At 46.5% G+C, this 11,889-nt stretch overlaps 1 protein-coding gene across 3 annotated transcripts in view; it reads left to right on the top strand.

Moving 5' to 3' along the window:
- Positions 1–2,797: 2,797 nt before the first annotated feature.
- The window catches only part of LOC112923383 (transport and Golgi organization protein 1 homolog), a 79,806-nt gene continuing 70,714 nt past the window's right edge, over positions 2,798–11,889 (top strand). For 2 of the 3 annotated variants that reach the window (XR_012000613.1, XM_072753710.1), the window contains exons 1-3: positions 2,798–2,888; positions 3,151–3,245; positions 4,318–4,388. Coding sequence is in view for 2 of the 3 variants with exons in the window: in XM_072753710.1 (XP_072609811.1) it covers positions 2,863–2,888; positions 3,151–3,245; positions 4,318–4,388 (192 nt within the window). In the remaining variant the exon portion in view is untranslated. Of the gene's footprint in view, positions 3,036–3,150; positions 3,246–4,317; positions 4,389–11,889 lie in introns of all 3 variants that reach the window. The other variant, XM_026003220.2, reaches the window with a different exon arrangement.

The raw sequence follows: 11,889 nt of genomic DNA, 5'->3' as shown, positions 1-11,889 counted from the left end.
GGTCCCAACCAAGCCTGCAGTTTCACCAGGGCTTACCTTTGTTGGCTGACCCTGAACTTAAATTGTTTCCTCCTAAGCCTGTGCCCATAAAGTTGTTCAGCTTCTTTGCAGTTCACTTGCCTATTCCCAGAATTTACTGATGAGTCCTGGGGATATTGGTTCCACCTGCCAGGCTGGCTTTCTTCTAGGCTGCCTTCTTCTCCATCTTGTTCTCCTATTTCTTCATGTGCTAGTTAGAAATTTGGTGCGTTCACTCAAGAACGTCCTCTCTTGTCTGGTTCCTCTTTTATCCATTCTCCTCCAGTTTCCTTTTTTTCTCAAGGATATCAACACCTTAGAGTCCCTCATGATTGTTGAAAAATAAAACTATTCCTTCTCTTCACTGGAGACTCAGCTTTGTGTTATTCCTTCACACATCTGGGGTGGCGGCTGCTCTGACTCACTAGCATCTTGTTTTTGTTCATTGGTAAGTTTTTTGGGAGGAAGGTACAGTGCCTTGACCACCTTCTTTCTTCAGCACCTTACAACTGAGCCACTACAATACAGCCGCCCCATAAAACATTTGCTGAAGGATTGCCTGAAAGACGCAAATGCATTTGTATTTTTCTGTGTAGAGCTTTTGTCTGAGTTTCTAAGAGTCTTTTTGCATGTGATTCTTGAGTCAATCAAGTGTTAGGTTGAAACTCTTTAAAAATCAACACAATGAACAAAAGAATGTGAGAGCAACACAGCCATCCAAACTTTCTAGGCAATGCCCTTTGCTGCCTTCATTATTAATGAACTCAGTCTACTGAAAGTAGGTTGACTCCATGCAGTTGATAGTTTTCCACCTGAAATCTGTTTCCAGGAATTAACACCCTGACTACGTGACAGCTCACATAATTTTATACTTCAGTACATATGCTAACACAATGTTCTTTTTTGGGGGGCGGAGGAGGGGAGACAGTGCTTTGACCACCTTTCTCTCTTCAACACCTTACAACTGAGCCGTTACAATACAGCCCTTCCAGAAAACATTTGCTGCATGATTGCCTGAGAGACCAGACACAAACTCAAGTGTCTTTCTGTGTCTAGAGCTTTTGTCTCAGTTTCTAAGAGACTTTTTGCATGTGATTCTTGAGTCAATCAAGTGTTAGAATATGAGCACAACACAGCCAATCAGCCTTTCTAAGCATTGCCCTTTGCTACCTTCACTATCAATTAGTGAAAGTAGGTTGACTCCATGTGGTTGATAGTTTTCTACCCAAAATCTGTTTCCTGGAGTTAACACCCTGACTATGTGACAGTTCACATAATTTTATACTTCAGGACATATTGCCGGCACTAAGATAGGCTTTTTCCTCCACTGAGATGTTCAAAGAGGAGGCAGATGTTGTACTTCTAAACCCTATAGATGACTGGGAGTGAGCTTCAATACTGATGAAGCCATATTCTGGAAGGCTTTCTTTTGGGCTGATTTTTTGTCCAGGCACATCCTTGGCCTGAGAATCAGGGCTCCCCAAGGAGGTTTAGGACTAATGATGATCCCCTGCTTTATCCTAAAGTGTATAGTTGGTCAGACATGGCTTTTCACTTTGAATTGAAATGAGCCTTTACCATCTCAAACAAAAGACCAACTCTGAGAGGGCATAAAGTGTAATGTTATTTGAAGACTTGATGATGAATGGATTGAAATAGAGAATATAAAGACAGCTCTGAATGCAGGGGACTTGGCAGCAGCCAGAGTTTGGTTTTCTTTAACCCTAAATGGGGCTTTCAATTCATTTCTGATTGTGCTGTCAGTCTGTGTCTTTATGGGGGAGGGAAGAAGGGACATTCAAATCTAGGCCATCAAGAGTGCTGGGAGGAAAAACTGCAGAACTTGTGGGTCTTGGCTACTGGACTATGTAAATACCTTTCCCATCTTAGGAAACTGGAAAAGACACACTGTGAACTGGTGGCAAAGAAGAATCAATTGTCAACTAAAGAAGAATTTTTTAAAGTAGCCACAGAAGAAATAGACAGATACAAGTGAGTTCAGATATTAAATACTAGGGCCACCTAAAGACTCTGTTCCCATTTTGTTTTTAACCTCTGTACAATGTTTAGACTCAATTAACAAGTAATAGAAATAAAAATTCAGAAGACATATCCAGAGAGAATAACAGGCGTAAAAACAGAAGTTTTAGAAAGAACAATACAATTATGTTACTAAACATGTCCTGATCCCTAACACTGGCCTGATGCTGTGGAAACTACATCCACACCAGTGTCCCTGGGGGTGGTGTAAATTGTCCTCAATTTAGGAAAGCGTTTGGTGTAGTTAAATCATACCCAAAACACAGTAATGCCATCTGATGGCCCTGGTCTTTGCCACCCTGGGAAACATGGTAAGGATAGAACTTAAAGGAGAGAAGAGCTTTATGACAAAAGACACTTGCCACAGGATAAATTAGGGAATGATTGAAGACAGGTAAGGAAATTATATCAACTCTGAACCCTGCAGGTGTGGGAAAGTGAGTAAGGGAAGGATGTAACAATAGCTTTGATCCAACTGTACATTTGTAATCATGTGACAAGTGTTTCCTGTGCCAGGATAAATTGGATGAGGGGACAGATAAGAGGAGGATGGCCACCTGGGCCAGTTATTTAAAATCCTACCCAATAATGGGCTTTATCTGATGAAAGCTATTGTAACTCACAGGCAACAAGTCCAGGAAATGCAAGAACAGCTGCAGGAGTCAGAACTGACCTTCAGACACCAGGTAACCTGAGCTCTGCCCACTGTGCTTAACCCTTGGCACCTCCTGCAGGGGACAGCAGTGGCTCATCGAGTCCCCAACCACAGGCTTTTGGTGTGATGGCTTTTTCAGATAGCAATTCATGAGAAGAATGCTCAAGACAACTGGGTAAGTGTTTACTTTTTCATCCTTTTTGTTTGGTGCACAGTCTGGCACAATTGAAGGTGGAAGCGTTTTTCTCCCCCAGGTCAAGGCTCAGATTTGGGAGAGGGAGATAGCACAGCAAAGCAGGGAGAATGCCTACTTGAAACACAGGTAGGGGAGATTGATGGACATTGTCACGGGTGTTTGCGGGAGGACAGCTGTGCTGTTTAGTGTCAGGAGAGGTGGTGGTGTTGTGATTCTTATAGATATCCATTATCTGTTCAAGACTAGCCATACTAGAAGGAAAGATGTTGCCTGAGAGACACAGGAGGCAGGAACTGATTCTGGGAAGACCTGAGATGCAGATCCCTCAAAGAAGAGGTAAGGGGCATTTTGTGAAGTGCAGCAGCTATGCTGCTATGAAACCACATGGTGTCCTTCCAGTTTCTGTGGGTGATCGCTGTGTGTCCTGGAGAGAATCACAAGCGCTACCTAAGGACAGCAGGATATCTGAAGGGGTAACAGGAGAATATTTTCCTCAGGTGCCCCCAGAGAGCAGGGCACCTGTCCCCATGACAGCTGGAGCTCCCGCCCCTCCCCTGACTGCAGACCCTCCCACCCTCTCCCTCACTCCATCCTGAGGAAATGTACCTGGAGGGGTGATGGTCCTGAGCTTCTTTCCCACTTTGACCTAGTGGTGAAAACTTTTTTGGGGGAAAAAAAGGAATATTTTTAAAAGACATTTATCTACTCTTTATGGAGTTTCCTTTATTTTATTTTGGAATCTACAGTACTTCATTCATCAGTTCATATAATTTTATTCCTTTCATGTTATCAGTAGAATACGATAGCTTTACTACTTAATCCACCTATTTTTTCTTTGCTCATGACTATATGATTGTCTAAGTACATTCCTCAAGTATTTCTATAGTGGCCAGTCACATATGCTAGGCCTCATCTGTAGACTGAAATACTGAACCATCAACCTGTGGCCTGAGAAGAGAATGCATGCCATTCATTTGGAGGATGCATTGATATCACCCACCCATGGCTATTCTCAGTTCAATTATTAATCTATGAAGAAAACATGATTTTCTTTGATGGGGCTTGCTCACCGAATTTCAGTGTTGATTTCCAGCCAGTTGTACCCTGTGCTGTCCTCTGTTGGTTGATTCATTATGAAAACATGGGAACCAGGGCTCTGTAGTGTGTCTCTCACATCAGGGTATGGTATCTCCTTTAGCAAAGGAGTCACTTGAGCACGGGGTGTTATTCTGTATGTTGGCAAATTGAACACAATAAAAAATAAATTTATTATTTTAAAAAAGGAGTCACTTGAGTCATGTGGGAAGCCATCTATTCTGATAAGGGACTGAGTGTAAGAAAGAGAGCAAGATGGGGGAGGAAGGCATAGAGGGTACGCAAACCACAATAAACCTCCATTCTTTGTCAGTTTCAGAATCTAGACCAGTTCCCGAGAAGAACAGCAGCACCATCCCTAAAAAGAACCCAGAGATGGCTAAGGTAAATGCTGTTGGTTTTCAGTTGTAGCCATTTCTGAAAGATTATTCCAGATTGGAAAGCACCCGTCTTGGCCTTGTCCATTCGTTGTGTCCTGTGAACTGTCTAAGGCATGTTCACCTTTCAAAATGCAGGCTATTTACCAAAGAGCCTATAGGCTTCTCCATTAGAGATCCTCACCTAAGGTGGTACCTCCAAAAGCTACAGGTGCTTAGAGATGTATGACCACAGGATGCATACCGTGTGTGTGTGTGTGTGTGTGTGTGTGTGTGTGTGTAAATAAGTCAAGGTAGGTGACATCTCACTCTATCCTGATATGCCATCTGGCGACCTCTTTGCTGTTTGCTTTCATGTGGAAGTGGTAGGTTGCTGGTTTTTGGGTCAGGAGACTAATGTGGGGCAATGTCTGGGGTAATCCCCACAGGTGGAAAATGGGAAAAACCATGCCCTGCCTGGCACTCTGTGCTACGTGCTTTGGGAAGATTTGAGTGTGTATAGAGAAGGTGGGTTTGCTACCTCATGTGCATTCCATCCATTGGGTAAGGACACAACCCAGTATTCCTTCAGGTGACCCCTGGGTGAGATTATTATGAACTCTGCCAGGTGACACAGGTGTAGTAGAAAACGTCCACAGGACCAGCAGCCGTGAAGAAGGGATACCAGTGACAACATGCAGGCTCAACCCCTCACCCATGTTTTCTGTTGTGTGCCTGTGAACGGGTGGTCATGTGGTTTGGGTGGCTGTGCTGGCTGACAGGGTCTCCCCTGACCCACCATGGGAGTTTCACACCTACTCTCCAGACACATTTGTTTGCATCCAGTGATGTAGAGTCAGCTCCTCGGTGGTCCTTGGCACTGTAGAACTCTGCACTTGCTCTGTACCTAAGCTAAGGAGCATTCTGATCAACGGTGATGTAGATCCATAGAGCTGGTTCCCACTAATTCGTAGGGTCGTGTTCCTCTCAGAAAGCACTTTTCCAGATCTCCTGCTGGACCCCAGAAACTCCCATCTCCTCAGTGGTGTCTGTTGCCATGGACAGCCCTGTAGCAATAGAAGACCCCTTGTCACGTAGGGAAACAGAGCAGGGTCAGACATGGGCTGGTGGATAGCGCTTTGACCCTTAAGGGGCTGTATTTCCATATTTGAACATTGGGCTTCTCATTGCTTCTCATTGTATTCATTCTTACTGAGTATACACATAATAAGCCTCTGGGGCCTCAAGGAATGAGGAGAGTAAAGTAGGCCTGGCCACACTTGCCTGCCTGTCTGTGACATGCTTTTTATGAGTCATTTGTTGTGGCCACTGTTCAACTGGTAGGACAAGACACCTTGATGTCCTGCCTTCTGAGAGATGGTTGGTGATGTGTGGTGACACTAACTTCCTTCCTTTGGCATCCTTCAGCTGCCCCGGACTGTGTGGTGGCATTCAGTGGAGGTCTAGGGTTTTGTGGCCCTAGTGCTCTGCTCTCCTGAAGCTGAGAGTGAACAAGGGTCCAGGTGCTGATACTTGTTTCATTGGGTTTCATGTTCTGCTTCTGTCTGTCATAGCAACATACCACTGATTTCTGTTCTGCAGAACCCTTGTGGGGTTCTTTCTACAAGATCACTTCCTGCTGTATAAGGCCCATGTGGACATTGTACCCCACAAGTCCCCTTTCATTACCTTCCTGGGGCCCTGGGACACATCTCCCTCCACCCTCCCATTGGCCTCTGGGTCCTTATTCTGCACCCAAATCTACACCCAGGATAAGATGATATGAAACATATGAGTTGACTTATAAACTGTATTGTCTTCTTTCTTATCAGGTTGGTAAAGCAAAGGCAGAGTTTGTGCTGAGGGCCTCACAGTGCAAGGAGAACTCTGGCTGAGGACATTGTAACATTCTAGAGTTTCTCAGGATATTCATGGGTTGTACTTAGCTATTTCCACACACTGAAGAGTTCGGTGGAACTGGGTCAGGCAGGAAGTGTCTCTCTTGCTGAATGGCAGACACATTCATTATAGTCATGTCCAGAGTCCACATTCATTGTTCTAGAATGGATGAGACACATCTCTCGCTTCATGTTCAGCATGTTGAGTTTAATCTGTCATTTGATTAGTTATAAACCCTTGAAGCAGAGCTGTGGTCCCTTCATTAATCATTAGAATAGGGGTCTCCCCATTGTCCTCGGCAGTCAGTTGGTACTTGTGGGAAACCCACTTGTCCCATAAGGGAAGTGAGAATGAGAAACAGTGGCACATACAGGAGGCAAGTATGGAGGACCTGTGTGAATGCTGCTCAGTCACTTCCAATTGGATACACTTCCGACTTTTCTATGGTGTTGTTCAGATATAGATGCAGGTGCATGATCTGTAAGGAATAGCAGGACCCATGCTGGCCTCACGTGTTATGGGAATTATGAGAATGTTGCTAAAGACATTGTAACTTTCTTCAATTGCCCAGGAGATACAGTGTGTGATAGACTTTGTCTTTTAGTCACACTGAGATGGTTGGCAGGTGCCTTTGTGGGGAAGGAGAGCTGCTCTTTACCGAGTGTTGGGCACAGCAGGTCGGGGTGTGCACATTGTACAGAGACAATATTCTGTACTCTGGGAGGGACAAGGCCCACTCTCAACTTTAGGAATTTAAGGTGTCTGATAGAAGGGAGGTACACATTAATTAAACATCAGAGATGTTGTGTTACACATGAGGGAAGCACCAGCAACATACCTGAAGGACAAGTGAGGGTGCCCTGATCCCACAGAAACAGGAAGTTGTGGATAAGAAGAAGAATGGAGGTGCTCAGGGGTGTGGATTGGCCGCCTTCAGCTAGAGCAGCAGCCCTTTCTGGCAGTCCAGCATCTTGAGCAGTGAGTGTGAAGGCATCATGAGATACATACCCGGTCTGTTCCATCACACAGAGTGGATAATGCTATTATTTGTATCAAAATGTCATTGTCGCCGTAGTTAATTTATAATTGATAAAGATTGCTGTTTGCCCTGAATTTCTGAAGGTACTGAACTGTGTGAAGGAATGTCATGGAGATTTGGGAAGTTGAATTGGTTCTTTTGGGAGTCTTATCTGCCCTAATTTGTGTGTCCCAGTGAGAAAAATGTGAGGATTGGACCTAGATCAGCTGAGTGACTGATTGACCTTCAGCTTGAGTCAGACCCTTAGTGGGGGATTCAGGGTTGACCGGGAGCCACACTAGCTTCAGCCCTGTCACCCCAGCTCTGCATCGGCTGTCACCACCCTGTCTGCAACTTTGCATCTCCCTGAACTTCCATCACAATATCCTGTGGCTCTGCCTCTGTCTTGGCCCTAGTACCAGCTCTCAGTGGGGCTTACTCAGAGCCACAGCATTGTTATCTATGAAATGGAGACCATATTGGTTTCTGAGGTCATTAGAGGAATAGGAGTTGAGGTACATAAAGAATGTGCACCTGGGTGGGTCAGTCAGCTAAGCATCTGACTCTTGATTTCTGCTTAGGTCATGGTCTCAAGGTTCTGAGATCAAGTCCCACATTGGGCTCAGCACTGAGTGTGGAGCCTGCTTGGGATCTCTCTATACGCCTTCCCTGTTTTCTCACAAGTTTGCCCGCCCTTTCTCTTTCTTTCTCTCTCTTTCTCTCTCTCTCTCAAAGAAAAAAAAAAAGATTATGCAAAATAATTGGGCTGTTGGCCACTCTCCCTTCTCACTGTTTACATGAAAATAGATCCATGCAGATAATCATCAAAAAATGTTCATTAAGTCCCTGAAACTACCACTAAGGGTATAACACCTCAGCCCAGAGATTGGCAATCCTCATTTCAAAGATATGAAATGAGGATTTTTTCTATTAACTTACAGGTCCTAGCCAAGAAGGTAATAAAGGGTATTCATGAGACCACGTACATTCAGAGATTTATATCAGAGCTGTGATGAAAGTTATTTTCTATAATATAGATTCACAGAGGCAGCCATACCCTCAATTGTTCATTTAAGGCCTCACATATACTGTGAAGGCAAAATGCATATAGCAAAACAGAAGATCCCATTGAAATAACCCCAAACCTCTTTGCCTTACAGGATTGTTTCAGATTTGAAGACTTCCTTGAACAGTAACAACCTGGTTGTGCAGAGAGCATATTTAGAAAAGGTGTCAGATCTGCCTAAGGGTCAGAGTGTTTCCCCTTCCAATCCTGTCCCCTGTGCTTTGTCACTCCTGGTATCCCCCTAATAAACCTTTCATGGTTCTCTCTCCATGTCAGTGTCTGCTTTCACCAGGACCTACCATCCCTCCCCTTGAGTGCATAATGTGAATCCTGCATACAGAGTAAACAAACTGGCAGAAATGGTGGTGATGGGGGATGGCCACAAGATTACCCTTTGTGGGATCTTTACTGCAAGGGGCCCAGGAAACCCTTCTGGGGAGGTGGACTCATCTAGTATTTAGATCTGTTGGTTGTTTTATTTACTCTGTTGGTAGATGCTCTTGAGTGCATGTCTCCTGCTGGTTTAGTGGGTGTGAAGTGATCAGCAGGACAAGTGTCTGTCCCCAGGCAAGTGGTCTATTGTGATGGTGAGAATTGAACAAAGGGTCAGGAGTGGCCTTGGAAACCCAGTGAGGAGGCCCTACATTAAGGCAAGTTTTGTGCACTGGCTTCCCCATACCAGCTGTGCCCAACAGTACAAATCTAGGTGAGCTCTGAGGGAGCTGACAGTGGCAGTTTTCTTGGTAAGACCCATAAATTCCCACAGTCTTCCCACAGTTTCCTATGAAGTAATGGGCAGGGAACAGGTCAATGATGGGAGACCCATTGCTCCCCCACCATGCAGGAGACGTTGGGGAAGTTGGGTGTGTGCTTCTGGATCCTTTTAGGTCCTCCAGGCCAATCCATTGTGCATCAGAGCTCCATGATCCTGCAGAGCCCTCCTTTCCAGGCTGTGGAGGCAGCCATCTTCCAGCAGCTTTGGGGTGATGGTTGGGCCACAAAGGTGTTAAGGTCTGTCTGTCCACATGCTGTCCAGGGGTGACTGGTGACCTCACTGCTGCAGCCAAGGTCAGCCTAAGCCGCTTTTGTAAATGGGATGGTCATGCCCTGGGAGCAGGGTGTGGACTGAAACATGGCAGGAGACCAGCAAAGAGAGGAGATGTGGTTCCCTGTTGTCCTAGACAGGGCTACACAGAGCAGACGATCTGAGGGCCTGAGGAGAGACAGAGACTGTCAGGGAGAGAGACAGTAAGGGAATGGGGAGGTGGTGGTGGGGGCAAGTCCTAGAAAGTGAGAGGAAGAAGGAGAGGAAGACAGAGTAGGGAGAAACAGAAAAGAGGAATTACAAGGAGGAATGGGCTTTCCTGGTCCAGGGGTGTGGACGGGGAACCATGGACGAGGATGGAGGGGTCTATGAAGGGGATCTGAGTGTTGGGACCAGTAGGGGCCAGAATTCTGGGCATCAGATTCCCTGAGTCCACTGCTCCCAGCTCCCACCTTCCTGGGGCTGAGCTTGGCAGAGGTCATTTCACTTGGGAAGATGGGAGCACCTCCTTTTGCATGGATTTGTGGGGCCCAGCCTCAGGATCTGTCATAGAGAGAGATGGCTTGGCTTGGCTGGAGCAGAGCACCCTCTCTGCCTCCAGCTGAGGGGCCCGGACCTTGAGCATTGCCGGGATTCCCAGGACGGCCAGCAGAGGGCGCGCGCGCGCCACCCCCAGGGAGGGGCAGGGTCTCTGCGTGCGCAGCCACGGCCAGCAGAGGGCGCGCATCGGCTGCGCTGACCCAGGGCGCCTCAGGGCGGGAAGGGCCTGTGCAGCCACAGGAGGATCCAGCCCAGTGCGCTGCAGGTGCCTCCGGGCAGAGAGCCAGAGCTGCGTTTCCAGCAGGTTCTGCCGGCCGCCCCGGGGAGACCCTGGGGGCTTTGCAGCCACTTGGCGTCTCCTGAGGTACGAGCGAGCGGGACAGAAGCTGCCTTGTCGGGCTGAGTGCTGAGGAGGGGCCTCTGGGGGGCTTCCCCCCGGGACACGCTGGTCAGTGAGTGAGCAGCACAATCCCTTGTGTTTTCTGGGCTGTTCCCGTCGTTTGGTCCTCATTTTCCCTGAGGGTGTTTGAACAAGAAGTGTTTGACTCAGGGATCCGTGGACTGGGGGGTCCCTCGACGCCACGTCACAGATGCTGCGGTTGGTTTATTACAGATGCAGGCTTGTTTCTGGGGAGAAATCCTGCCCCCAAATCAGAGGAACTGGAGCCACACTCAGCGGCGACGAAAATACAGGAACTGCTGACTCTCAGCTCCTCCGAGAGTGGGGGCCTGGGGTCCCACTTTCTGTGACCTCCTGGAACCGGAGCCTGAGGTGGAAGCACAAACTGCCCTCTTGTTTGTAACCTTAAGAGGTAGAAACTCTCAGGGATTTACCAGCAAAAATTGGATTTTTTTGGAAGAAAGAATGAATGCGTGACAAAGAAGCTGTGACTAAACCTTAGGCACTTTAGGGAGAATTGGAGAGTCTCACTGTTTTCAGGAGAAAAGGGGGCTCATTTGGGGGCTGTTGTGAACAGAAAGCCCTTGGAGCATCTGGTAGTTCAGAGTGTTGTGGAACGTGGGTGAGTCTTGTTGGAGGAGGTGAGGTGGTGATAGAGACATGAGAAAACGAGTTCCTGAGGATCCCTGGGTGGCTCAATGGTTTGGCGCCTGCTTTCGCCCAGGGCATGATCCTGGAGTCCTGGGATCAAGTCCCACATCAGGCTCCCTGCATGGAGCCTGCTTCTCCTCTGTGTCTCTGCCTCTCGCTCTCTCTCTCTGTGTGTCTTTCATGAATAAATAAAATCTTTTTTTTTTTTGTAAGAGAAAACGAGTTCCTCTAGTTGGATTAGTGAAGTATCCATATGCATGTCAAGTCCATGCCTTCCTGTTGGGTCCCCCGATTATTTGGAGTGGTTGTGAGAACTTCCCCTGCCAAAATCTCCTGACTCTGTTTTGTGACATTTCCCATTAAGACTTTTCACCTTCTGAGCAAGATTTTCCTTGATAAGCAAATTAAGTCAGAGAAAGACAGCTACTATGTGATTTCAGTCATATGTGGAATTTATGAAATAGAAAAAAATCAGCAAAGAGAAAAAAAGAGGCCAACCAAGAAACAGACTTAACTCTAGAGAACAAAAGATGGTTATCAGAGAGGAGGTGGGGGGGCAGGGAAACAGGTGCAACAGGTGATGGGGATTAAGTCCTGCACTTATGATGGGCACCAGGTGTTGCATGAAAGCCTTGAATCACTATATTGTAAACCTGAATGGAATATAACAGTGTATGTAAACTAATTGTGATTTTAAAACTTTAGAAAACTTTCCTTGGAAGGATTTGTGATAATCACTCAAGTTCTTTGCATTTGGTTGGATTGTATTTCAGTGCCAGCAAGGCCTTTTTCTGGCTGGCATGTCTCATGTTGGAGGCAATGTGCACAGCGGATATAAACCACTTAAGTGACAGTTGAGGAACAAGGAGGGTTAGAAGGCAGAAATTCCCACGTGTGTCCCATATGAGAT

Source organism: Vulpes vulpes, chromosome 3 (genome assembly GCF_048418805.1).
Source record: "Vulpes vulpes isolate BD-2025 chromosome 3, VulVul3, whole genome shotgun sequence".
Lineage (NCBI taxonomy): Eukaryota > Metazoa > Chordata > Mammalia > Carnivora > Canidae > Vulpes > Vulpes vulpes.
The sequence above is the reverse complement of the archived record's forward strand: the minus strand, read 5'-3'. Positions and strand labels throughout refer to the sequence as shown.